The 27,255-nt window shown below is 34.4% G+C and overlaps 1 protein-coding gene and 1 long non-coding RNA gene across 4 annotated transcripts in view; one reads left to right on the top strand and one right to left on the bottom strand.

The window, feature by feature from the left end:
• The window catches only part of LOC101739163 (filamin-A), a 113,936-nt gene that overhangs the window by 68,424 nt on the left and 18,257 nt on the right, over positions 1 to 27,255 (top strand). For all 3 annotated transcript variants that reach the window (XM_038016131.2, XM_038016130.2, XM_062672597.1), the window contains exons 21-30: positions 13,772 to 13,911; positions 15,251 to 15,376; positions 17,285 to 17,405; positions 18,911 to 18,984; positions 21,755 to 21,911; positions 22,523 to 22,731; positions 23,387 to 23,566; positions 24,240 to 24,314; positions 25,485 to 25,644; positions 26,829 to 26,977. In XM_038016131.2, coding sequence (XP_037872059.1) covers positions 13,772 to 13,911; positions 15,251 to 15,376; positions 17,285 to 17,405; positions 18,911 to 18,984; positions 21,755 to 21,911; positions 22,523 to 22,731; positions 23,387 to 23,566; positions 24,240 to 24,314; positions 25,485 to 25,644; positions 26,829 to 26,977 — 1,391 coding nt within the window. The remainder of the gene's footprint in view (positions 1 to 13,771; positions 13,912 to 15,250; positions 15,377 to 17,284; positions 17,406 to 18,910; positions 18,985 to 21,754; positions 21,912 to 22,522; positions 22,732 to 23,386; positions 23,567 to 24,239; positions 24,315 to 25,484; positions 25,645 to 26,828; positions 26,978 to 27,255) is intronic.
• LOC105841405 (uncharacterized) lies at positions 12,361 to 14,812 on the bottom strand. Its single transcript, XR_001139554.4, has 2 exons — positions 14,211 to 14,812; positions 12,361 to 13,900 (listed from the first exon to the last, which is right to left on the bottom strand). It is a non-coding gene; the product is annotated as an uncharacterized LOC105841405 (long non-coding RNA).

The raw sequence follows: 27,255 nt of genomic DNA, 5'->3' as shown, positions 1-27,255 counted from the left end.
AAACCGACTTTACAGACAACCGATTTTCACCTTAAAAATGTCACCTAATTAAATTTAATGAACATCAGCATTCTAATTCTAAAAGTCTTAATTGTAGGTGCATAGAGTTAAGATCGTTTTCCTTAAACACGTTCAAGAATGTTTTACGACGTTTGCAAGAAAACAAGTTAAAAATGGCTTTCGAAAGAGCCGAAGGGAAACCTGTTTTTAAACTAGCCTATTCCCACCTCTGAATCCACATCAATCTTAGTTTATTAACAGAGTATTTAACAGAGTAACTGCATTATTTTGGAGAATTTCAATGAATGAAATTAATTTGTATTTTTGTTGTTTCCTATATAATAAAACGAGGTGTTATAATTCGGTTTCATATTGTATTAACATTAGCATATACCGCATTCATTCAACATAACGACTCAAATTCCAATGTTAATGTTCGGTCAATTATTTCCTACGTGTTTGTAGTACGTCATTTTCATAATTAACTTGATTCGCTGCTTGAATTTCCATTTTATTAATCTAGACCGATGAAAAGAGCTAGGTTTTTGGTATTTTATAGTTACGTAACGGCTTGCTGTTCACGTATTATGTAATGACGGTCTGATCAGACACACGAAACGAGATCAAAAGTAGAAGTGTTTGGAAAGTCTTATTCACTATTCACAGTTGTTCTCATATGTAATCTTACGGTCGGATTTATGTTAATCAATTCTTATGCATATATGTATGTATATGAATTGTTTCGTTTAGAGTTTTCATAAATTTTCGCGAATTGCAATCATAATTAAAAGTACTTTTACGGTTTAATTTCGCGTTTATTCTTCTTCTTTTCTCCACCTTATCCCACTAGGTGGGGTCGGCACAGCTAATTTTTCTCTTCCATTCTCTTCTATCAGTCGTCATCTCAACACTCACTCCTCTCTGTCTCATATCGTCATTCTCACACTCCATCCATGTCTTCTTCAGTCGACCTCTTCCCCCTCTACCTTGCACTACCATTTCCATACATCTCCTAGTCACATGCATAATTTCGCGTTTATTAATGTCATTATTTCCTACGCTTCCAATGTTTCTTTAGTTTTCGTGGTCAAAAACGACTAAAGTGTTTTTCATCGAGACTTGAATATTGAGTTAACTATTGTCTAATTAAAAAAAATATTATTTCTAATCACTAACGTTCATTATCACTTTAAAAAAAAATTCGCTTACAATTGGGATTTTTACTACATAATAACCCTCATCTGCGTAAAAGAGTTTCGCTATGACAGTAACAATGAGTTAAATTAATATTTACGTACGGGCATAGTCTTATCTGATTATGATTTTCCAATAAAATCACCATTCTTAGATTTTCTGAAAACATACTTACTAAATTTGTACATAGATGATTAAGTAGGTATTGGCGTAGTTTCGTTGCGTATGTACGAAGGAGGTCACCAGACGGAGCGCGGGTCGAAACAATGCAATATAAGTACAATACAAAGGCTTTTTATTCGGTGAATTTATCCAATATGAAACGATTATATTCAAATGTTTCGGTTAGGCCACTTTTAAGCCTCTGAATAATGGGCTGTTGCAAATTAAATAGTTATTAAAACAGATATTAGACCATAGATTAGACTAGAGAGATTGAATGATTTTGATGTAAGTCTGAATGTGGTCAAAATAGTGTTTAAAACAAAGCATAGCATGTATAATTGATTTGATTAAGTGAAAAATGCTATACAAAATCAAATAAGTAGATTGAACCATAATATAGATTACTTATTTTTTATACATAATATGACCTGATTCCGTCATAGAATATGTCGCTTCTTTCATGTTCGTACTAAAATATTGTTAACGTACATTTAGAATGGCGGTTTTACATACTCTTTGACCTGGATCTTAAGTATTTCCAAGCGATTTTCTCATTGCTCGCTTTGCATGAAGATTTTTGCACTCACTACTCCAAGGATATGAACACAAAATCTCATAAAGACGAAAACGAAATAGTACTCTATACGTTTTGCCTTTCTTGTGAGTTTGCATTTTTAAATACAATATTAGTTTTCTAATCGAATACATGTCGAAAATGAAAGTTGTATTCATTCATCACGGTCTAAAATTTAATACGATAAATCACGAGATACGAATTAAGCACATCGTATCGTCTTTTGGCATTAAAAGTGTACAATTTCCAAAAATATTCGAAATTGAGTTAATATGCGAAATCATTTGGTATCATCACCAGTATTTTTCTCATAAATACTGTCAAAAGAGCGTAGTTTAGTTTTTTTTTTTAGTTTACCTATATTTTGACTACTATTAACAAAATTAATACATAATTTTATCTTGCTTTAAAAGACAGATAATGTAACTGGTAAAAACAAAACAAAAAATGTTGCAAAGATGATTAATATTAAAAATATATTATGTTATACCTTTAATACACTCTCCTGTAAAATTTAGTAAGTTTTGAGATTATACAGTTTTAATGGGAGACGACTATATTTTTTATTAAATGTAAGTCACCGAGAGGAATTGTCATATTTTCTGGGATACAAATACACAGTCCCGGTTAGTAACCGAACAATGGTGGACCCGTGACTTCCGTTCGTCGGCCGGGCATTAGGAAATAGGAAATGCTCGCCACTGGCGGTATTAGGGGACAGACCGGTCGAAAAATACCAAGTTTCTATCGAACAATAGGAACGTGCTTGAGTGAGACATACTAGTCATTTCGAAGAACCTCCGAACACGTTACGGTATTGTAACTTTTATTTACTTTTCAATAATTCACCGGCTGCATTTAAGTGTCGTAATGTAGAATAATTTACATTTAAATGTAAGTATGCCACTATACTTTGTAGTAATGAATTGTTTGTTTACTGTTCAACTGACTCATTATGTCGAATTGATGATAAATAATGTAGGTAACGAAAATCACTGTTAAACAATTGTTTCATTGTGAATATTTTTCTAGAACGTTCTGGACTCTATCAAAGATATAGTAATGACCACCTTGAAATCAGTACTCTTACTATTTTATCTTGGCAATGTCATTTTGATGATCACCGAGACTAAAATTTAATAACATCGGTAATAAAAATATTGAAAAAACTTAAAGTCTTCTGAATCACGCGATGGTGTACTTTGAGTATGATAGTTCTTCACCTTAACTGAAGATAGATGTTCGAAATAATAGTAAAGAAGATTATTTCGGCCAAAAATACCAACCGTTCTCTTAATATTACTTCAACAGGAAAGTGGGACCTAGTCTGACCTAAAATCTAACCTAGTGCTTGGCTATTGTAGGTTCATTAATATTTTCAAACAAAAACCTTATCTACACCGAAGTCATTATAGAGATAACGACCACCTCATGGTTACTAGGTGTTGTGAAAGTTCGTTGACAACAGACACTTTCCATCACGTTTTATTTACCGACTTCATTACAACAAATACGTGAAATGCTTCTTTGTGTTTTTCAACCAAGGCTTGCAATGGTGCATAATTTTCCTGTTATATGGCATATAACTTTTGTATGTACATACGAACTGGTTTGCGTTTTATCTGGCTTTAGTGATATTGAAAATTAAATTTAAGACTACGATACTTTATCTTCGTCAAAATTTATAAATTTTTCAGTACGATTAGTATTTTACTAAATACTTTTTATTTGTTTTAATGTTTGTTCTATGTTCATGTTTTGTCTTTTAATGAGCATTCTAACTTTGAGCCCACATGGATTATTTTTGTATCGCATGGACGGAATCTTGTGTGGAAACAGTGGGAGAAAAGATATAATACTCGTAGTAATACTGGTGAGAAGTTATCAAGGCTTACCAACCCTGACGAGGAAGGTGAGGTAGTCCCGATTGTATCAGAATAACAACCATTGTACCCTTTATAGTAGAATAATTATACTTGACCTAAGAGTTCTTTTTTTTTCGGAAATTTAACTTAGGTTTCGGAGTATGAATTAGAGATGGCGTTAACGGTTGAATTTATTTATCTGTTAACTGGTAATTGATAAAAAAAATTACCGATATTTTTATTGGTTGAAAATACCGGTAAATCTTTTCGTTGAAAAATTAATTTTGCTAATGTTAAACTTGAATGGTACTAGCACTTTTCGAAATGATCCCATATTTCTGCATTGCGTTTCGGCATTTTAAATTAGATATACAATTTAAAAATCCACAACAACAAAGTAAGCAAAGTCTCAAACACACAAAAACAAAGTCAAAACACACAAACACAAAGTACAAATCTCTTAAAATACAAAAACACAACTTTACCAAAATAATAGAAAAGATGCACTGAGCCACCAAAATGTCAAGTACCAAACAAAATATTACGTTTAAAAAATCAACCAATCACGTCATCTTCGCGTTCGGTAAAAATATCGTTTCATTTCAATTTTTTAACGAAAAAAATTATCATTAACTGTAAAATACACCAACTTAAATATTGTGCTTTATTTTGAGGGGTATAGAGCATACAATGAAATCATAAAATTCAATATTTTTTACATGATAAGTTGAAGACATCTGCAAGGCGAAAATGAATCTTACGTGTTGAAATAAAGTTGAAACTTGCATAAATATAATTTCCAATAATTGCCTATGCCACTACACGCAGTGTGTTTGGTAAACGGTATTTTTAACCGTTTTGGGTAATTTTATTTATCGAATAGAAGTGTTAATTTTTTTTACCGGTAAATTTATTGGTTATTGGTTATATTAGCCACCTCTAGTATGAATCCTATTGAACATCAAACACACAATAGACAAAAATCATTCCAACTAATTTGATGTTTTATCTTGATATTCCATCAATAATAATCGAGGCTTCGAGTGATATGAAGCACCCAATTAATCATTATTAATTAGTTGTTGTTTCCTGTTACACCTCGTGATTTCTTAGAATGAAAGGAAAGGAGAAGGTTATTTGTTGTCTGTATTTATTTACTATAGGAGTAACTAAGTGTGAAGATTGAACGTGGGCAGGATACCAGGTTAATGTACATCTATACTAATCTATATCTATACTAATATTATAAAGAGGAAAGATTTTTTTGTTTGTTTGTATTGAATAGGCTCCGAAACTACTGAACCGATTTGAAAAAATCTTTCACTGTTTGGAAGCTACACTATTTCCGAGTGACATAGGCTATAATATTTTTTGAAAAAAATTAGGGATCCTTACTAAAACTTCAATAATGTAACCCAAGGTGTAAAAAGATTACCGAAAATATTCTTTACATCGCGTGCTCTGCGAAAATAATGATGTTAGAATAAAATAATGTACTACGACTTTGTTGAACACATTATTATTTACAAAAAGTGTCGCGACAGCATATGTCTAACTATTATAGTTATGCGGCAATAAGTGTTCTTTTAATAAAAAAATAAAACAACGTCAAATATTGTTGAAATTTTTGTTAAAGACCCGAGCGGAGCCGGAGCGGTCCGCTTGTTTGTAATAATCCAAACATTTATGTGGATGAACAAAATTCAAATAATCTATTTCTTACGTAAGCAATTTCATTGTTTTATTTGCACGCGAATTTTTCTTCTCACAATTTAATATTCACCTTGAAATTACCCAACTATTATTTTAATAATTCGTGTTGCTGATTCTAGTTGAGCACTAGAATACGTAATGAGCATAATATTAATTTTATATTGACGTCAAAAACTTAATTTTTACAAATAATCATCGACCCGTGTTTTGTTAAATTGTCGTTAGTTCTCCTCACAGTAGCGAGACAACGTAAATAGACAATTTTTATATCTTATTATTATAATTGTAGTAATTTGAGGTAAAGTGCTCGAACGAAGAAGCGTACGTACAAAAACCACAAAAATTAAAATGTCTGACGTCCATAATTGTTTTTTTTTTTAAATAGCAAAAGTACACACACTTCTTTACGTAATTAGATTTTAGAATAATATTGCCGTAAAAGACTTGATTTGCCGTACCCTTAACTTATAAATAGATACTGATTTTTTAAAGGTTTTTATGGTCTGAACTAAGTAGACGATTTTACGGTACACCTAGTCTTTGGTTAGCAGAGCATTGTATAATAACTCTCCCACTTTTCCAATCTATTATAGTTTTGCGCAAATAATATATTTTCAATTAAATTCTTATAAACTGTGAAAATATGTAAATAAAAGGTGAAAATTGCCTTGAAAAGTTCTTTAAATTTAATAACGATTTAAATAATAAATCCATGGTCATTTAATTTTTTTTACATAACTCAACTTGAATGCCATTTAGCAATATTATCAACAATCTATACCAATATTAAAACGAAACACTATATTATAGTGACTTCAACAGGAACTAAATCTTGCGAATAATTAGAGAATAATAAAATATAGTTAGAATACTATATTATTATTATCATGTAATTATTACTATGAAATTAAATATCGGTAACAAAAAATAAGTAAGGATAAAACAAAATATTTTTGATCATTATCTTTAAGGCTTACGTGGATGAAAGAGTTCATATCCCACCTGGTGTGCGGTGGTTATTGGGTATCACAAACTTAAATACTACGATACCCAGTCTGAAGCCGAGGTCTCAATTATATTGTTTAACGGTTATCCTCCCCTACCGCATGCACGACTGATTCGCTGCTAAAATAGATAGTATGGTAATTTCTAATTGTGCGGGCGTATCGCCTGTAAGAAACCGTAACATTTCAAAGCTGTTTATGTTGTTTTAATGCATAACTTCTTTAAAAGAATGGTGATGGAATATTATTTATCCGCCTAGTGTTGTTTGCTTGTAGGTACATACTTAGTATAAGTATATGCTTTTCATTTCCATACTGTTGATTTATTATGTGTATGTATTATAAGTATATCAGTAAGTCAGTATATTGGCATATAAATCAAACAGTAATTTCATATTATATGTAAACGGTATATATCTATTTATTGTATATTTAATTTTTTTATAATAATATTATAATGCCAATAGTACACCGCAACATACGTGCTATATCTTTACTAGTTTCTGTAAATTAAACGGTTGTTTGGAAGAGATCGCTTTTAGCGATAAGACCGCCTATTGTACAAATGTATCTGCTTGTTGACTGTTTTTTTTTAATTTTAATTTTTTTTGTGTGTTCTTTAAAGGGTATTCTTTGTCTCTCTCTTTCTCTAACTCCATTTGATTTTTTTTATTGCTTAGACGGGTGGACGAGCTCACAGCCCACCTGGTGATAAGTGGTTACTGGAGCCCATAGACATCCACAACGTAAATGCGCCACCCATCTGGTGATATAAGTTCTAAGGTCTCAAGTATAGTTACAACGGCTGCCCCACCCTTCAAACCGAAACGCATTACTCTTTCACGGCAGAAATAGGCAAGCTGGTGGTATCTACCCGCGCGGACTCACAAGAGGTCCTACCACCAGTAAATGTATTTGTAATTTGTATTTGTAATTGATTGGAATGTAAATAAGGTTGCCGCAGATCGGAGCGGACATGCATGCCCATCGCTGCCGCACCTAATTGGAAATCCGCAACAGACACCGCCCTATGCCCGACAACCCGTTTGTCGCGGTAACGGCACTCGATGTAAATTATTCGGCTCGGAGCTTAGAACGCGCCACCTACTAATCTCAATTTATACAAAGATGCTGAATCGAATTGATTATCTGACACGACTATTTGCCCTGTATACACAATTTATAAACATGTCAATTTTTACTTGTAACATTGAACAAATTTGAAAATCATGCGTGTTCGAATAATATTTTAAAATTTACATTCATATTTAGTGACACTGGTGGTAGGACGTCTTGTGAGTCCGCACGGGTAGGTACCACCACCCCGCCTATTTCTGCCGTGAAGCACTAATGCCTTTCGGTTTGAAGGGTGGGGTAGCCGTTGTAACTATACTTGAGACCTTAGAACTTATATCTCAAGGTGGGTGGCGCACTTACGTCTTAGATGTCTATGGGCTCCACTTAACACCAGGTGAGCTGTGAGGTCGTCCACCTATCTAAGCACTAAAAAAAACACTTTCAACTAAATTCATCATTGGAATTTGTATGAATAGTTTCGGGTTTTAAAAAACATTGAATTTGTTTTTGTCACTTCAATAAACAGTAAATTACGCTGCGAGAAAACATTTGACTGCTTTATTGTAAGATAAGAATGCTAAAGAGGTGGCTGTAAGAGTTCACCTAAATCGAGACGGCATTATTGAAATATTTTTGCTACTTTTTTTTTATTGCTTAGATGGATGGACGAGCTCACAGCCTACCTGGTGTTACTGGTTACTGGAGCCCATAGACATCTACAACGTAAATGCGCCACCCACCTTGAGATATAAGTTCTAAGGTCTCAACTATAGTTACAACGGCTGCCCCCCCTTCAAACCGAAACGCATAACTGCTTCACGGCAGAAATAGGCGTCAATTTAATGTTTCGTAAAAATCTAAGATCTATATATTAATACGTGAAGTAAAAACTTTGTATCCCTTTTTACGAAAATTGCGCGGACGGAGGAGTATGAAATTTTCCACACTTATAGAAAATATAGAGAAGAAGTGCACAATGCTAATATTATTTTAAGATAATGCATAAAATATACATTAAATCAATAAAGAAAACATTACACACACTACATACCATGTATTTGACGCACACACGCATGCATACTATTTATTGTCAAACGTTTGTTCTTGACGTCTGTTGTCAAATTGAGAATAGATTAAATATTGTTTGTCTTTATTAATATTTTGTATAGTGTAGCCTTGAAGAAATTTGTGATTAGAGAAGTATAAAATACAATTATAATAGTGTACAAACTTACAATTCCAATTAATTATAGTCGAATTTCGACTACTGCGGGACCTCTAGTATCCGTAAATATCCTGTCCGTGTGTAATTAAGTATAAGTTGATTAAATACGAAGGGGCGTACCAACAATTTCCTAAAGACGAATACATAGAGCTACTACTATATTATCGGTGTAATATGATTTATAGTAACGAAACGTCCTTGTATCGAGCTCGTATTTTATCGCCCCTCAGCGCTGTACCCACTCGACCACGGCTGCTAACGGTCAGACAGCGTTAATAATGAGAACAAACGCGGTTATTGATTGAAAACTATAGTCGACTGTGACAATGAATATTTCATAAAATATATTTTCATAAACAAGTACAAATTAAATATCATCATGTAGGTACTACCGGCGAAATAAACTTATTAGTCCCTAGCTTTTGCCCGCGACTCTGACCGCGTGGAATAGTTACTATGACATAACGCAAAATTTTACCGCCTACTTCATTTACGTAGAAAGTGAAAATATCTTTGAATTATGGAATGTTAAGGAACTATTTAAACCTCTATTTTGAAACATTTTTATTGGTGCTCCACTTGTATTGGTCTTACCGTGATGAAATAAAATATAGCCTATAGCCTTTCTCAATAAATGGGTTTAACTAACACTTAAAGAATTTTTCAAATCGGACCAGTAGTTCCTGAGATTAGCGTGTTCAAACAAACTACTGGTTCTACTGGTGGTAGGACCTCTTGTGAGTCCGCGCGGGTGGGTACCACCGCCCTGCCTATTTCTGCCGTGAAGCAGTAATGCGTTTCGGGTTGAAGGGTAGGGCAGCCGTTGTAACTATACTGAGACCTTAGAACTTATATCTCAAGGTGGGTGACGCATTTACGTTGTGGATGTCTATGGGCTCCAGTAACCACTTAACACCAGGTGGGCTGTGAGCTCGTCCACCAAACTAAGCAATAAAATAAAAAAAACTCTTCAGCTTTATAATATTAGTATAGATTTCTAATTTTCATATAGTTTTCCTTAGTTTCTGCAGCGAAACAGTAATACGTTGCGGTTGGAAGAGTGTGACAGCCGTTGTACTATAGAATTTAGACTTACCACTAACTTTTTTTTAATTATTTTTGAGAGATTACTAGTGGCCTGGAGGCCTTTCCAGTTTTACCAGGGCAGGTAGGCGAGCAAGGACTCACTCAACCAGGAAGGGTGGGATTTGCTAACAGCTACACGAGCGCCCAAGGTGGATTGCGTCAATAAAGTTGTACGTGTCTGTGTTGGGCTCCGGTAACCACTCATTTGGGGCGTCATCTCATTGACGCGTGTAATTAATAAATACGTAAAATTTACGCTGGTATAATATCGTGCTATACTAGACCACGCTGCTCTAGAATAAACTCTTCTGGACGGTGCTTCCTAAGTGCTATGATATTTATTTTCTCCAGTGAGGTTTACAGATTTCGCAGCGGTAAACAGTAGTTTGGCTGAGCCCTTGGCATTGGTAATGTTCATGAAGGACACTGTTACCACAAAATGTGCAACATACTGGTCTGTCTTCAAAGGCCATAACAAAAGAATAATATGTATTACCTTAATATATTCCCCTTAATACATTTCCACTATACTTTAGTTATTTATATTTGAGAATATCCAATCACTTATGAAAAACGAAGCGGCATGCTCTTAATATGCATCTAACATATAAATAATAATATGAACATAAAATTACGCGTTAAAAAAAATTGAAAAAAATAATGAAAAAACTAAAAAAAATAGGTACGCTTTTATAGAAACTCCAATTAAAATATAGAAAATAAATTTTAATTAATTTGAATTAATAAGAGTGTAAGAAAAATGATTTTATTGTAAAAAAAGCGTGGGGTGGTTTTCAAGATATTATCAAAATATCCCCATATCTGTTCAAAATATTTAACTGATACCATGCACCCTCCGCTTTTTTTTTACAATAAAAGATTTTTTTCTTACACTATTTTTAGTTCAAATTTTTTAAAATTTATTTTCTATTTTTTAGTTGGATTTTCTATAAAAGCGTATTTTGTTAGTTTTTTAAACTATTATTATATTAATTTTAAATTTTTTTGTTGCATTTCAATTTTTTCATTAGTTTTCTTAATATTGAATTGTCATCGGTCCTTAATAAGTATACCAAATTTCGAGTTAATCTGACGTTTTAATGGGGGTCAAAATCATGTTCAAAGATACCGTTACAAACATACATACTAACATACATACGTCTGAAGCTAATAAAAGCGTATTAAAATAGGTTTGTTCACCGAAAACACAGCTGCATAGACCATATACCGTTTATACGTCATAACAATTTTCGCACGACGCGAAACACCTATTAAATTGCAAATGACGCTCTTTATTGATGATCAAATCACAAAAATTTCGATAACGTTGCCGCCGATGACATAACAGTAACCGTATTGTTCCACAAAACTAAATTATTAGTTGTGCAATATTGTTGTTTTACAACGACAAAGATCGGAGGCTAGTCTGATGTAACAGTTTATCTTGTGATTTGTTACATTCTAATATCTTTCTCTTTCTTTTGTCTCGCTGCAAAAGATGATAAATGTGTTTATTTAAAAATAAACATAAGTATCTCGAGAATTGATAAACTGGGTGTATTTTTATTATTCCCGTAATTAGAGAAGATATAACGTTTTCACCTCAGCAGCTCAAACATGCCGCTTTTTTTGCGAAACAACAGTGAACAAAACGCGATTTTGATTCGAGCGTGGGTCAAAGTAGCTTTATAATTTTTCAATCTTCAGTACCATCAATTGACATTGTTCAGCCATAAATTTGAAACATTCGAATTTTACTGTGCTCTCTCTGTCTCTTTCACATGCATATAAAAAAGCGAGTGAAATAACAAACCCCTTCGAAATTCGATTTTGGAATTCGACCTCAAAGAAAACACGTTCGGAAACGCTAATACCCTAAAATTTAAAGATATTTGTAATAAATAAATTAGGTTTTTTTTTAATAGTTACTTCAAGCTATTCCTGTTCATTTCTATATCTCATAAGTAATATGTGTTTTCACTGCTGAGGAGAAATAACGTTTTACAGTCAACGGATTCTATTTTATTCGTTTATTTATGAAAGTAAAATTTTCTGCTAGAAACCAGTCAGTGAATTTTAAAAAAACAACGTTTTCTTTGTTGGCACGGTAAAGTACCCGTTTGTGTGATTTTTATAACTGTCTTTGTAGACATCTCTAAGCGGTTTCAATTTTAAACCTGTTTTAAAAATGCGAAAATATGTTTGTGAAAACTCGTCCGTGGGCTTAACTTTAACATAATTTAACTTCATACATAATTCAACAACAGTTCCAAAAAAAAGTGATTTAGTTATGTGGTACAATGACTTCGTAAAAGTAATTTGTATTCATTTAATTGCCATGATTTCGATCAAAAACAGGTCAATAGCTAAACAAAAATACGAATTTGAAAATAAAAACAGTTGGAAAAAGTTTTTCGGCTTTACATGCATAGACTAAAGTGAAATAAATAAAACAAATTTTCAATGGATATATCCAAACCGTCACATACTTTATTTATCTAAGTTAAAAGTAATTTCTTCAACGATTATCTTTGTATCTAAAATAAATTCGAATTACATTCAATACTTAATCTGACGTTTTGAATAATGTACACCTCTCATGGTCACAAACGACTAAACATAAAATTGATTTGACAATGACATAGACGTTCAACATTCACTGGCCCCAAATTTAAATTTTCTTTTGTACTATGAGCGCTGGAAATAACTTCTACGAGAACAACATTGCACACTGAAGTATCTTTCATAAAAATCACCAATTTGAGTTGTCGAATTAAATTTAATAGCACTATTAACTATCTTAAAGATCACCAAAAAACTACTCGTCAGATCTTGATAAAATTTAATTAGTACCAAACGAGAAGCACAAGCTTTCAAATTAATGTACGAAATAAGAATTATCAAAATCGGATAACCTAGAAAATAAATCTGCGGTAACATACTTACATAAAAAATAAAGTTGAATTATGAACCTTCTCCTTTTTTGTCGAATTCCCTTTTTTTTCTCTCCTTTAAAAATACACATAGTCCACCCCAAAATGTCAAGTCTTCTAATTATTTTCGCTCTTGCTGGTAATTTAGTGGTTAGTTTTAACCATAAGTTGGTAAACTATATGAGTACCCGTAAATGTACTTCAAATTATATTATTGTCATTATAATTTTTAGGAAACTTAAAGATCTAAAATTACAGCCGCCATTTCAAACCATGTATTTGTTGTATTCTCGTGAAACACAGGTACGCTTACTATCTACATTGTCTTCTATCACTGATTGAACGAAAATTCACGCGCGTTTACCAAAAAAAGTTTTTAAAGATTTTAGTAAACCTTTTTTCTAAAATTTTCGAATACAATCAAAAATAAATCAGCCTAATCGATCGATGCATTCTCGACTGATACTCAGCCACACAAATGGCAATTTATTTTTATTAGCATAAATTATTTTTTAACCGTTCATTATAATAAAAGATTTCACTTTAGAAGGTGTTACCGATCAACGTGATTATGAAATTGGTTGTTAATAAGTAATGCGAGTCAAAAATTTTACCGGAAGAGTCAATCGAACTATTTAATTAGAAGCTTACGATTACGTGATTTGAATAATATTAAATCAGATTGAGTAATTTCTTGGAAGTTAAAAACTTTTTATTTTTATTAGCTTTGTTTCGAGGTGGATGGAGACATTCACATTGTGACAGGCTTCCGGAACTATCTAAAACCGGTTCGGTAAAAACGCATTAAATTATCTACAGGAATTAGAAATATATTTATAAGTTTGAATATGCTCATTTCTTTTGGGTAATGACCAAGATTACAATTATTACGCAAGACCCTGCGGCTTTAGTTTGACATGATGTCATTGTTTCAGGTTCCCCGTGGAAGGTCGAGGTGATGGCGGGGCCGGTGGGCGGCGGTGGCGGAGAGCCGACCAGACTAATCCCCGCACGAGTGCCCGCCGTCTTCGAGATATCCACATCTCCTGGTTCTGCAACTTTTACTAAAAATGATGTGAGTTTTAATGTTACTAAACCATACTAAAACTTTTTACGTTTTTCAGTTATTCAGAGAATAAGTTTTTTTTTTTGCCCTTGAAGGCAGGCGAGCATACGGCCCACTTGATGGTGAGTGGTTACCGTCGCCCATGGACTTTAGAAATGCCAGGGGCAGAGCCAAGCTGCTGCGTACCGCTGTTTTGAAAGTTTGCTGTTTTGATAATGTCAATTATTTTTTCAACGTTTTCAGTAGCCTGTCCTAGTCTATCATGTTTTCATGAGATATATATTTTTGGATTGTAATTAATAACGTACCAAATATAATAATTCATCAATTTCACGTTAACATTCGAATTTTTCTAATTTAATATCTCCGTATTTGTAATAGACAAATAACTTACGAAACCTAGTTTTAAAGTTTCGCTTTATTTCAATTATCTCTTCATTCACACGTTAAATTTTACGAAAACCAAATTGTCGGTGACTATGACAGTCTGATAATTAAATTATTGATAAATTGAATATTGTACTCCTAGTTTGCTAGTGAGGTTTGTCAATTATGACATACTGGAGTTTATTAGGTTTATTAGTACAAAACGCAATTAACCTATTTGGGCTGAGAGTACCAAAGACGCGAGACGTAAAGTAGAATGGGTAATTATTATTTTTTAGTTTTATTATTCTAAAATCTGTTCCGAACAAAAATTGTGTCTGAAAACTCTTCAATTAGTAGGTTAACGTACCGTTTGAACGTTGCAAAAGAAAATATATATTGTTATAAATACCGATGTCGTATCTCATCCATTACATTTTTCCTGTTATTAATCAATTGGGGCTTTGATTTGTGGTACGAAGTATATTTGTTTAATCTATTTGATATCCGCTGGTTGTATTTGTTTTTGGCTCGTCTGTGTTTCCGGTATCTATAACAGAATATTTTTGAATGTAGAACGTTTAATTGTTTTTTGGAACGAAGTTCCTTATGGGACGATGTGGAGGGCTATTCTAACCGGGAAAAAACGTCCGTAACGTAAGATTTTTATTAGTAATGCACACAATGTACGACTTAACTTTGTAATAACGTACAAAAATAACATATCTTTTTATCATTCATTGACTACGATCTCAGAGCGTTCGTTTGCGCAATACACTAACTCTTATGCAAACAACCGTGAACGAAGTGTACCACAATAAGTTCGCACGTTACCGAATGTCCGTGGGTTGTTGCGAAACCTCCAGTATTATTTTCCATTTTACCTCGAATAGAACTTAAAATTAATATGTTTATAATAAGGAACTTCGGTCCGGTTCCTATCCAGTGTCCCACGACACCACACATCTTTTTTTTTTATCAGGTCGGAGTAACAGTCACATCTCCGTCGAGACGTCCAGTGAACGTCCGAGTTCTGGACGTGGCAGAACGTCCGGGTCTGTACCGCATCGAGTTCACTCCTGAAGAGGTCGGCACGCATTTGATCGATGTAAGTAAAGTCAAAGTTTATTGCATTAGTTATTTATATTTGGAACTGTGCCTGTTTGTTATTATCTCATCTCATATTTTGTAACCAACGGTCAAATAAGTGCGGCATTTATATTATAATATCTCTGATATTCGCCTAAAACCAGGTGACCTATGAACTCGTTCGTCCGTCTATGCAATAAATAAATAAAATATTATAAAGCTGAAGAGTTTGTTTGTTTGAATGCGCTAATCTCGGGAACTACTAGTTCGATTCGAAAAATTCTTTCAGTGTCAGATAGCCCATTTATCGAGAATAATATCGAGAATAATAGTAGAGAGAAATATAACATCACGCTAAGATCAATACAAGCGGAGCACCAATAAAGAATGTTTCAAAATCGGGGTTTTTTCCCTTTTGAGAGCTTCCGCTGCGTGCGCCGCAGAAACGATTAAAGTTTCGCTAAAATAATGTATGACAGAATTGTTCGCCTTTAAAATATCTAAGAAAAAGTCCGGGACAGCATATATCTATATATTAAGGTTGGCTGACTATAACATTTTTTATGCTGACCAAATCTGTTCTAAAATAAAGCAATATTTGTGAATTATTCTACGCGGATGAAATCGCGGGCAAAAGATAATAAATAAATAAAGTAGATTACAGCGTCGAATATCTTCTTCAAACTCCAATCTAAATTTTTTTGAATCAATTACCATTATTTAAACAACGATACTTCGATACATTCGTCTGATTCTAGTGAACCATGTACAAAGCTCAGACTCAATATGCTATAATTATAAATATGAGCTCTTCACCTTACTCGTATAAATGGCGATTCAACCAAGAACTTTGACCTTAAACTGTAAAGGTCATTGATATTTTTATTGCATTCCACATTAATGTTTAAAAGTTCTTACACATACATATGAATATATTTATATACATGGTTGTAACGCTTTCTTTCGAAGATTTCCCTAGTTTTTTTATACGTAAGCAAATCTATATATATAAAAATGAATTGCTGTTCGTTAGTCTCGCTAAAACTCGCGAAGGGTTGGACCGATTTGGCTAATTTTGGTCTTGAATTAATTGTGGAAGTCCAGAGAAGGTTTAAAAGGTAGATAAGTATGAAAATGCTTGGAATTAAATAAAAATAGCAATTTTGTTTTTCCTTTGATATGTCCCCCGTCGGACGGATTCCTTTTGTTTGTTTTAAGTTTATTTTATACAAAAGCTTAGGTCTTTTATTTGTCGATTGAGGCACTACGAAGTCTGCCGGGTCAGCTAGTCATCGATAATAATCATCACTTACTTCTAACACATAAGGTTCTTGATTTAAGAATTGGCAAAGTTTTGGTTATAATTGGTGTGAATCATACACACAGCTACGAAAATAATGAAATACAACAGCTTTCCATGAATTCTATGATAATGAGGCAAGAAGCATTTCGATTCGTTCATTTTATAGCGTGTAAGAAACAAAAATGAAATTAAGTAGTGAAACCGTAGATTCGTTGAACCATAAAAAGACAAGCAACGTCAGCATTATGACCGTAAAATTATTAAAGGTTTGTTCTAAAATTGTCCGTAATATGCGCTAAGAACAGGTGTTAAAGCATATCGATCAGAGAATAATGCAAAAACAAATTAGTATTTTTAACCGATTGAAAAAATTTGGAGATTCTCAATTCGACTGAAATCTTTTGTGTGTTACCTCGGATTTTTTTCTAGGTCAACTGATTTTGATGATTATCTTTTTATTTGAAAGCTACGCGTGTGTGTGAAAATTTTCCCAATTTAAAATTTCATCAAGATATTTAATCAGCTTCGACTATGTACGTAGATTATTTTCTTAAATTTCGAACACTTTTTTTTGTAACTGCATAACTAGCATTTGATTTGAATAAATGTACCTCCTATGTCCAGGTATCGATAGCAGATGATAAGCTGGCCGGCGGACCGCTGGTGGCGAAGGTGTATGACGCGAGTCTGATTAAGGTCACAGACTTGGGCAACGCCGTCGTCGGACAACAATGTCAATTTAAAGGTCAGATTCCGAATACTTTCCTTAACAAAGCTATGGTTGGGTTCGATAACCTCAAGGTAAAGTATTGGATGCTTTACAAAGTGTTTAATAAAGTTTTTCAAGACCTGTTGATTTGAACACGGTAATCATATTTCTGAGTTGTATAATTTGAAAAAAAAAAACAATTTAAACTTTTCTTAAAATTTAATAAAAAAATCGAAAATATATAAATCACCAATGATTAGTCAGTAGTAGTGTTAGAGCTGTGAGTACCATTGCACTGTCTATTTCTGCAACAAAACACGATGATGTTATTAAGTTTTTAATGGTAGGTTATTCAGATATAAGTGTGACATTAACCTTATTTCTTACTGTGGGAATTGGCATTTGCTTTGATATACCTATGACTTTCTGGTAAGCATCCCATAGTACATCATCATCATCATCATCATCAGCCTTTATCTGCCCACTGCTGGACATAGACCTTCCCCAATGCCTTCCACATAATGCGGTCCTCCGCCTTCCGCATCCAACGACTACCCGCCGTGCGCACTAAGTCGTCAGTCCACCTGGTTGGAGGACGCCCCACCCTCCTTGTACCCATCCGTGGCCTCCATTCGAGGACTTTCCTCCCCCACCTGGCGTCGCTGGCTCGACAGATGTGACCGGCCCATTGCCATTTCATCGTGATTTATTTTATTGATGATTTATTGATGATGAAATGATTTTTATTATTATAATTCATAGTACTCTTAACCTTAATTGGTATAAATCTTTTGTACAATCGCTTCGACTCGTGCCACGATGTGAGGATTCAAATCATCTGGTTCATACCATTTTTAGAATAAATAAATAATTAAATACATATCTAATTCTTCCACTCACGAAGTCGACAATGATGGAATATCATCGAGTACTAAAATATGAAAGCATTGTACTCGTAATATGTTTTAAAAAAAAAAACGTAATTACTAACCTTAATCTATTTTTACCTTGAACCAGTCATGTGTTCTCGTTTGAAAAATGGGACAACCATCGTATCGTTAAACTTCGGGCTTTCGAAGTTATTTCCAAACGTGATTTGCGACGATATTATTAACCAAGTCAGAATGAGACAGACGGAAGTCATGTGGTGGTTCGTTCGGGAATAGCAAAAAGGAATCTTAATATGTTACCAATAAGTACGAGAGTAAAATTATATTAAGTACTAGCTGACCCGGCAGACTTCGTAGTGCCTCAATTGATAAATAAAATACCTAAACTTTTGTATAAAATAAACTTAAAACAAACAAAAGAAATCCGTCGGATGGGGGACACATCAGAGGAAAAACAAAATTGTTAAATTTATTTAATTTTGAGCATCTTCATATCTATCTACCTTTTTAACCTTCTCTGGACTTCCACAAATAATTCAAGACCAAAATTAGCCAAATCGGTCCAGCCGTTCTCGAGTTTTAGCGAGACTAACGAACAGCAATTTATTTTTATTTATATAGATAAAACAATAACTACAGCTTAAATTTCAGTGGACGCGAGCGCCGCTGGAGAGGGACAGTTGGAAATTTCTATTAACGAAGGAGAAGTCCCGAATCATGTACAGGTGAGATTCAGATCATTCCCTCACTACACGTCATCTTTTATTTCTTTCGTAACAGCAGTCAACGGAAAAATAATAATACAAATAGGATTTCGAGATATCACTATCATAATCTGTTCATATATCACGTTACAATGGATAAAAGAGGAGAGTAAAATTTATCGATGCTTTTCTGTGAACGTTATGAGGAGGATACTATGTCACGAAATGTGTTTGAAGTGCTCCCGTAAATTTTGTACGGATACAGTTTCTCTTGTGTTATATAGGACTGATAATAATGTGTTTTGTTTACAGTGTTGCCTATAACTATTCTCTATAATATTCGTCATGCCACGTTTGACGTGCGACTGTGATATCTATATATTTTAGTCTCGAGGGGCTATACTGATTTCACTCTGATTGCTTGGCTAGCTCACGGGACTCAACCTGAAAGAATTTGCCACTACACCTACCCTAGATTTTCGCCCAAAGAGAACGCAATCGAAATTGTTTCCAATATCTATATATTAATACGTGAAGCAAAAACTTTGTATCCCTTTTTACGAAAATTGCGCCGACGGAGGAGTATGAAATTTTCCACACTTATAGAGAATATAGAGAAGAAGTGCACAATGCTAATATTTTTTTAAAATAATGCATAAAAGATACATTAAATCAATAAAGAAATCATTACACACACTACATGCCATGTATTTGACGCACACACGCATGCATACTACTCGTATTTATTGTCAAACTTTTGTTCTTGGCGTCTATTGTCAAATTGAGAATAGATTAAATATTGTTTGCCTTTGGTAATATTTTTAAAGTGTAGTCTTGGCGAAATTTGTGATTATAGAAGTATAAATTATAATTATAATAGTGTACAAACTTACAATTCCAATTAATTATAGTCGAATTTCGACTACTGCGGGACCTCTATTAGGAATAAATATTTATTTAAAACTCTATCGTAATTGTATCGGTTACAAAATTCGACTGCTGAATGTGTGATATCTTGATGTTAATGTGAAGATAAACATTTTAGTCAATTTATATCACTGTAGATTTATATGAGAAATCAAAATGAACAAAATATGTTAAAGGTTTATTATTTAATTTATATGTGCTTAAATATAAATACGACAGTAATTTCTTTGTTGTTACTTTCTACGTAACGTAACATTTCGAGTAATGGATCAAAGTAACATTTTACAAAGAAACAATTAGAGGACAGAAGTGTAATAAGCTATTTTTATTTCGGAAATGTTATAGAAATGTTTCGTAAATGAAATCGTGGGTAACATTCAAAACTAGTAGGTACTAATCGGTATTAGATATTACTTCCGAGTTTCGTGATATAAAGCTTATAATCATGCTTTTATTACTTGCTTTTATTATAAGTAAGTAAATATGCCTAGTTCGAGTTTTTTTTTAAGTTGTTTATTGTCCACTGATAATCCCATTCACACGATGTTCCCGTTTTTGTTATTGTTTTTAAAGTCATAAAAATATTATTTTTATAACATATTAGAAATTCAATTTCTTACTGACGTTTTGAAATTGAAAAAATCATGCAATTACCACAAAGACTAGTGCAATGAAAAATATCTTTAAATTACACTTCGCATTTCGAACGGAGTTTTGCATTAAAAAGTCTCGAGCAATAAACCGGTAGCCGAGCACTACCGATGTGGTGAAATCCAATTTCATCAACATTGCGGCCAGGCAGCTTCGCAGAAAGCCCTTTTTCAACGTACGACATATACGTAATGCAATCCGTACGTGCACGAACGAAGTTGTCGCTGAAACTCTGTGAAAAGCTTTTGTAAAATTTACAAGACGATCCAAATGAGTTTTCCCTTATTGTTGTGAAACTAAGACTGAAATACGTACATAGATAGCTGCATATAAGCGAAACATGTTGTCTCCAGTTGATTTTTCGTTACTTTTTTTTATTGCTTAGATGGGTGGATGAACACACAGCCCACCTGGTGTTAAGTGGTTACTGGAGCCCATAGACATGTACAACGTAAATGCGCCACCCATCTTGAGATATAAGTCCTAAGGTCTCAGTATAGTTACAACTGCTGCCCCACCCTTCAAACCGAAATGCATTACTGCTTCACGGCAGAAATAGGCAGGGTGGTGGCACCTACTCGTGCGGACTCACAAGAGGTTCTACCACCAGTATTTATGCAAATTTTAATTTTGCGGCTTTGATTTTTATTACATATTTATTACATATTATAGGTTTAATCATAATCAATTAACTGGCTTGTAATCAGGGGTTCGCTTCAACACTATTTCAAGTGTGTATTATACGTAAATACATAGTAAGTATTCGACCTACACCCTATCACATGCCTTTTGGAACATTTCAATATTGCATACATATATTCAATAGCTTTTACATCAAAACGACTTCAAAGAGTAAGGAGCAAAATTTCAAAATTATTTTTTCTTTAATAATTTCTTCACATTTCCCAAAAAATATATTAATTTACTTAATATTGTTTAACTGAATTTCGATATACCTACCTCAAATCTTATTCCAACTATTTTGAGTACATTAAATTATATTGATAAGATCCATCCGCTCTCAAGTAATTTGATTCTTCACGAACAGTACTTAAAATTATAGATTTATTGTTTAATGGCAATTGTATAGTATAGTATGTACTTTTCTGTTAGCCGGAGTCAAATTAGGTTAGGTTAGTTTAGTATATTGTTTGGCGATTTTTCGCTTGCCCCTTACCAACGAAAATGCATCGTTTTCCACAATAAACCACAGGTTGTAGGAGGAGGAAAATGTTTGGTATACTGGCGACCAGAGGCGGCGTCTCCTCACCGCGTCGACATCAAGTTCAACGGTGAGCCCGTTCCGTCGTCTCCATTCGTCTTCCAAGTAGCACCGGCGCAGAGAGTGACCATCGATACTTCGCAAGTTGGTAAGTACTACAATATTAATTAAAACAGACCGTATTGTGAGAATTTCGTGCTGTCCTACCTGATAACCACATGTAAGCTAGCCACCAAGCTAGTCTTGAGCTCTGCCTGACTAGATAAACAACAAAAACAATTTTGTCTCGGATTTGAAATTGATATGTATAATTCTGCTGGTCATCAGATAACATTGTGCCTCTAGTTTCAGGCTACTACTAGTGCTCTATCGCCTGTCTATTATCTAGTAATATCCTTACCTGACTTTAAATTCAAGGCCTCTCAGAAGTCAAAGGCGGAAAAAATTGGCTTTATATATAGTGCAGATCAGCTAAGCCAGCTAGCATAAATTACAAAAATGAATCAGAGGTTTAAATGCAATCGTCACCCGTGTTGTAAAATTTGAAGCACATAGTATACCTATAACTATTCGTTTTAATAATGATGTTCACATGTAAAACATGATTAATTATTTTGTATCCCAGTCTGGTTCTTCTTTAGAGACTTGATTTCGAAGATCGGTTTAGGTTTTATGTAAAGCTGCCGGACTTCCGCTCTGACTATTATCGATGCTATTTTACTTTAGCTTGTTTAGTTTTATGATTTCGTTTTGTCGCAGAATTAATACCAGTCGGTGACGTAGCGTCATGTTCAGTAAGAGTAGAAGGTTCATCGGGTGGAGAATTGACGGTTACGGTGCGCGGTCCTCGAGGAGAGGTTCCCGTGCGACTCACGGGCGATGCCGTCACCGGGCTCGTCGCGAGTTTCACACCCAAAAACGTTGGACCTCATACATTGACCGCTCACTATAACAACCAACCTGTACCCGTATGTATAAGCGCTCTATAGTTACATAAGTTATTAATTAGTGCCGCGATGTAAAACTTCAATTGAGACTTTATTGATTATCAATTCATCATTCATGAATCATTATTGATCATTCATCATTATTCTTTGATTACAACTTTAAACTGCTTTAAAAGAATGGTTCAGGAACATTAGTTATCTGCTTAGTGTTGTTTGTTTTTATCATTATCATTTTTCATTTTCATAGTGTTGATTTATTATGTATATGTAAGTATATTAGTGTGTAAGTATGTATATTGGTATATAAATCAAATAGTTATATATTTCATGTTATATATAAACGTATATTTATTGATTGTGTGTATATATTTTCATAATAATAATATAGTGCCAATAGTACACCACAACATACTATATTTTTATATTTTCCAGAATTTCTGTAAATTAAACGGTTGTCTAAAATAGATCGCTTTTAGTGATAAGACCGCCTATTGTACAAACGTTACAAATTTTTTGACTGTTTTTGAATCTAAATTGTGTTTTGGTATGCACTCTCTCTCTCTCTCAATCCATCTCCCCCCCCTCTCTCTCTCTCCCTCCCTCCCTCTCTCCCTCTCTCTCTCTCTCTCTCTCTCTCTGTTCATTTGCATAAAAAATGTGATTATTTATGTATCAGGGAACACCATTCACGTGCAAAGCCTACGATGGGAAGCTGGTGAGCGTGACAGGAGCAACGTCAGCCCGCGTCGGAGTACCTGTCCAACTGGCTGTGGACGCCGCGCAGGCTGGAGAAGGAAACCTCGAAATCACTGTTTCCGCACGGGGACTCAACATTCCCACGCAAGTACATCCACAAGTGAGTAAACAAGATTACATATATAGGTACATAGATTTACTGGTGGTAGGACCTCTTGTGAGTCCGCAGCCGTTGTAACTATACTGAGATCTTAGAACTTATATCTCAAAGTGGGTGGCGCATTTACGTTGTAAATGTCTATGGGCTCTACTAACCACTTAACACCAGGTGGGCTGTGAGCTTGCCCACCCATCTTAGATATAAAAAAAACATATTATATAAGCAATTCACAACTTTTACATAATCAAGCTGGAGTAACGTATCTCTAATTCTGTAGAAAGCGTAATGACGCGGAAGTTATTATGATAATTTATAAATTTGACAAAATTATGGATTCGTTGTCGGAGTTATTTCGTATCGTTCTCCCTCAATATCTGTTGGATACACTTTAATGATGATGACGCCATAAATAACAATGCACATCTAATGAAATTTTAATAGTTCCTAAGTTAGTAAGTACAAACATAATTAACAGTGTTATTTAACTCTTTTTGATAGTAATATACAAATTAAATCAAGTCATATTCTCATTCTGATTCGCTGATCCAAGGATCCATCTGTTTACAAATGGACAGCAATTTTTTTGATGTATTTTTTGCACGAAGCCTATAGTGATACTCATAACTAATCTAGCCTATTATCCAATATAATATAAATACTTACTCCTTTTCAGGGAAATGCACGCTTCACCGTGTCCTTCACTCCGACTGAAGTGTGCGACCACATTGTCAATGTTTCTTTCAATAAGGTAAACCTGATACTCTGATTTTAGTTATTGATCAATTATATAATATATAATACATATTAAGTTACATATTACTGTAGCATGGCCTAAACCTATTATATTATATAAAAAACTAGCGAACCGCCCTCGCTTTGCTTCGGAAACTGTAATTTATAATTGATTTCTCCACTATTTAATGTATGTTTTTATACATATAAACCTTCCTCTTCAATCACTCTATCTATTAAAAAAAACCGCATCAAAACCCGTTGCGTAGTTTTAGAGATTTAAGTATACATAGGGACAGAGAAAGCGACTTTGTTTTATACTATGTAGTGACGTAAACTATACGTATAATGTAAAACTTCGATAGCCAAACAGATAACAGTTTTCTGTTATCTTAAAGCTTAAAGCTTTTTTAAAACTTAAAAGTTAAAGCGATAAAAGCGCAACTCCATTCTCCGAGATTGCATAAAATTTACATCTAATTTTTTAAAACAACTTTTTTAATATTGATGATTCAGTTGTGGAAAACAGAATAAACTATATAGTGCTATATTACGTCTGATTGGTGTGAGATACTCATACAATAGATACACTACATCCTATCTTTTTTAAATCGACCGTCTTCTACGAGACTATTCTGCTATCTTCTTCGTCGCTATCTTCATTATTGAAGGTTGTGTCCCTGAAACTTGACTGTGGCCTGTCTCGAGAGCTGTTTCCACCTCGTCCGGTCCTCGGCTTTTCGTAGAGCGGTTGCGACTGGCAGCCCAGTTAGGTTGCTTATTTGGTCACACCAGCCACTAGGTGATCGGCCGCGTGGTCACTTTCCTTGTCTACTATAATACTCTACTGTCATGTACTCTACTCTACTCTACTATACGTCTATACCAGTGGCTCCCAAACTTATTTTGTCTACTGCCCATTTTGAGAATAAATTATTTTTTAGCGCCCCCATTTTTTCTACCTACTTAAAAACCACTATAGCGAGAGCTCAGTCAGTGTCTAAGAGTCCTCCTAGATGAAATTACAAATCGCCTTCCAAGTCTCTACACAACGCCCCCATTTTTTCTGGGTCTATTACCGCTCCTCCATTAAACCTGCAGCGCCCCCAAGGGGACATTATCGCCCACTTTAGGAAACGTTGATCTATACTATACTCTAATGTAGTGTATCGTTATTTTCCTGTAGATGCGAGTACCGGGATGTCCGCTAGTGTTGCCGGTGTCGGAAGGGGCAGGGGGGGCGGCCCGTGTGTCTGTCCCGGGCCCCGCACGGCTGCACCACCCCGCCGCGCTCACGCTGCACCACGCCACCGCCACGCTCGACCAGATCGAAGTCAATGTGGAAGGTAACACCCACCAATGCATATTAAACTTCGACAACAATACAATTTCAGTGGTATTATCTGGATGCTAATAGAAGAATATTTCTAGCGTCGTGCGTTCGTGTTTTTGGGACATGTTAACCGTCATTCCCAATATCATAGCGACTTTAAACTCACGTTTTAAAGTAAATATTTTTATTTTTTATTGCCCTCCTAGGCAGACGAGCATACAATCCACCTGATGGTAAGTGGTTACCGTCGCCCATGGACTTCAGCTATGCCAGAGGCTGGGCAATAGCGTGTATTGGTGTTTGGATGGAACATGAGCTAATTAGAGCGACAAGAAAGTGTGCCACATCGGTCAGTAGTGTGCTACTCGTAAAAATTGAATAAGAATCACATTTACAAATTACAATAATTAATTATGAATCCAGTGCGTGTTTTAAATTTTATGCGATTACATAAATATTATAATATCACATTACATATGAATTAGCATAGGTAAAACATAAATGTGTAGCTACATGTGAATGTTTCTCATTATTTGCAGGGCGGTTTAAATGAGAAAATGGTCCATAAAAAAATTGGATACAGAATAAAGAGAATAGAAATTAACTACCGTAGAATCATGATAGTGGAATTACGATAAAAAGAAGTAGACAACGTAGAATTAGGATTATATTCATGCTTTGCAAACTAACAAACGCCACGTACATTTTATCTAATTAACCCTAATATATGTATTCTCTTTTATTTCATATAAATATAGAATTAGGTTTATATGTATTTTAGTTTAGCAGTATGGTAATAAAGTCCAATTTTGTCCATGGCCAATGAGTTTAGCAGTATGGTAATAAATTTCAATGTTGGGTCCAAGTTTTTCAGGATCTTAATAACAAGACATAACAAATCATTTAGTGTTTACGAACAAGCTCATCCGCTTCGCCCTAACTCCTAACATCATGTAATGACGTCAGAGCTATTATTAAATATTTAAAATACGAACTGGGGTAATTCTGGAAATCGCTGACGTCAGAGGTAATATAAATAGCTTAGAATATTTAGTTATTATTCGAAACTGATACATCGGATTCGATGGGAACGGGGATAATGATTTAAGGGGTGTTAGGAAATTTTTAGTTAAAGGGAAATAGTTTAGGTTGGGGTGTTAGGGCGTGGCGGTGAGCTGAGCTATGGACGTGGGGCAGGTCCTAATGGGGCGTCGGTGCCGGCGGCGGTGTCTTCGGCGGGTCCTGCCGCCTTTCGAGCAGAGTTCGTGCCGCGCGCCGTCGGGGAACACAGACTCAACGTTCTTATCGACTCTGTGCCCATTCCAGCCAGCCCCTTCCATCTAAAGGTATGTATATATACATTACCGATATTCAGAATACTTTACATGTGTTTCAATAAGACTAAGGGCAGCCGTTGTAACTATACTGAGATATTAGAACTTATATCTCAAGGTGGGAGGCGCATTTACCTTGTAGATGTCTATGGGCTCCAGTCACCACTTAACATCAGGTGGGCTGTGAGCTCGTCCACCCATTTAAGCAATAAAAGAAAAAAACACTAAGTAATACGCCGTAAATGTGGGAAAAAAAGTTATATGATTTCCCGAAGTATTTTCTGCTCCTA

This window comes from Bombyx mori, chromosome 15, assembly GCF_030269925.1.
Source record: "Bombyx mori chromosome 15, ASM3026992v2".
NCBI classification, from domain to species: Eukaryota; Metazoa; Arthropoda; class Insecta; order Lepidoptera; family Bombycidae; genus Bombyx; species Bombyx mori.
Note: the sequence above shows the minus strand (reverse complement) of the source record. Positions and strands in the feature narration are given on the sequence as shown.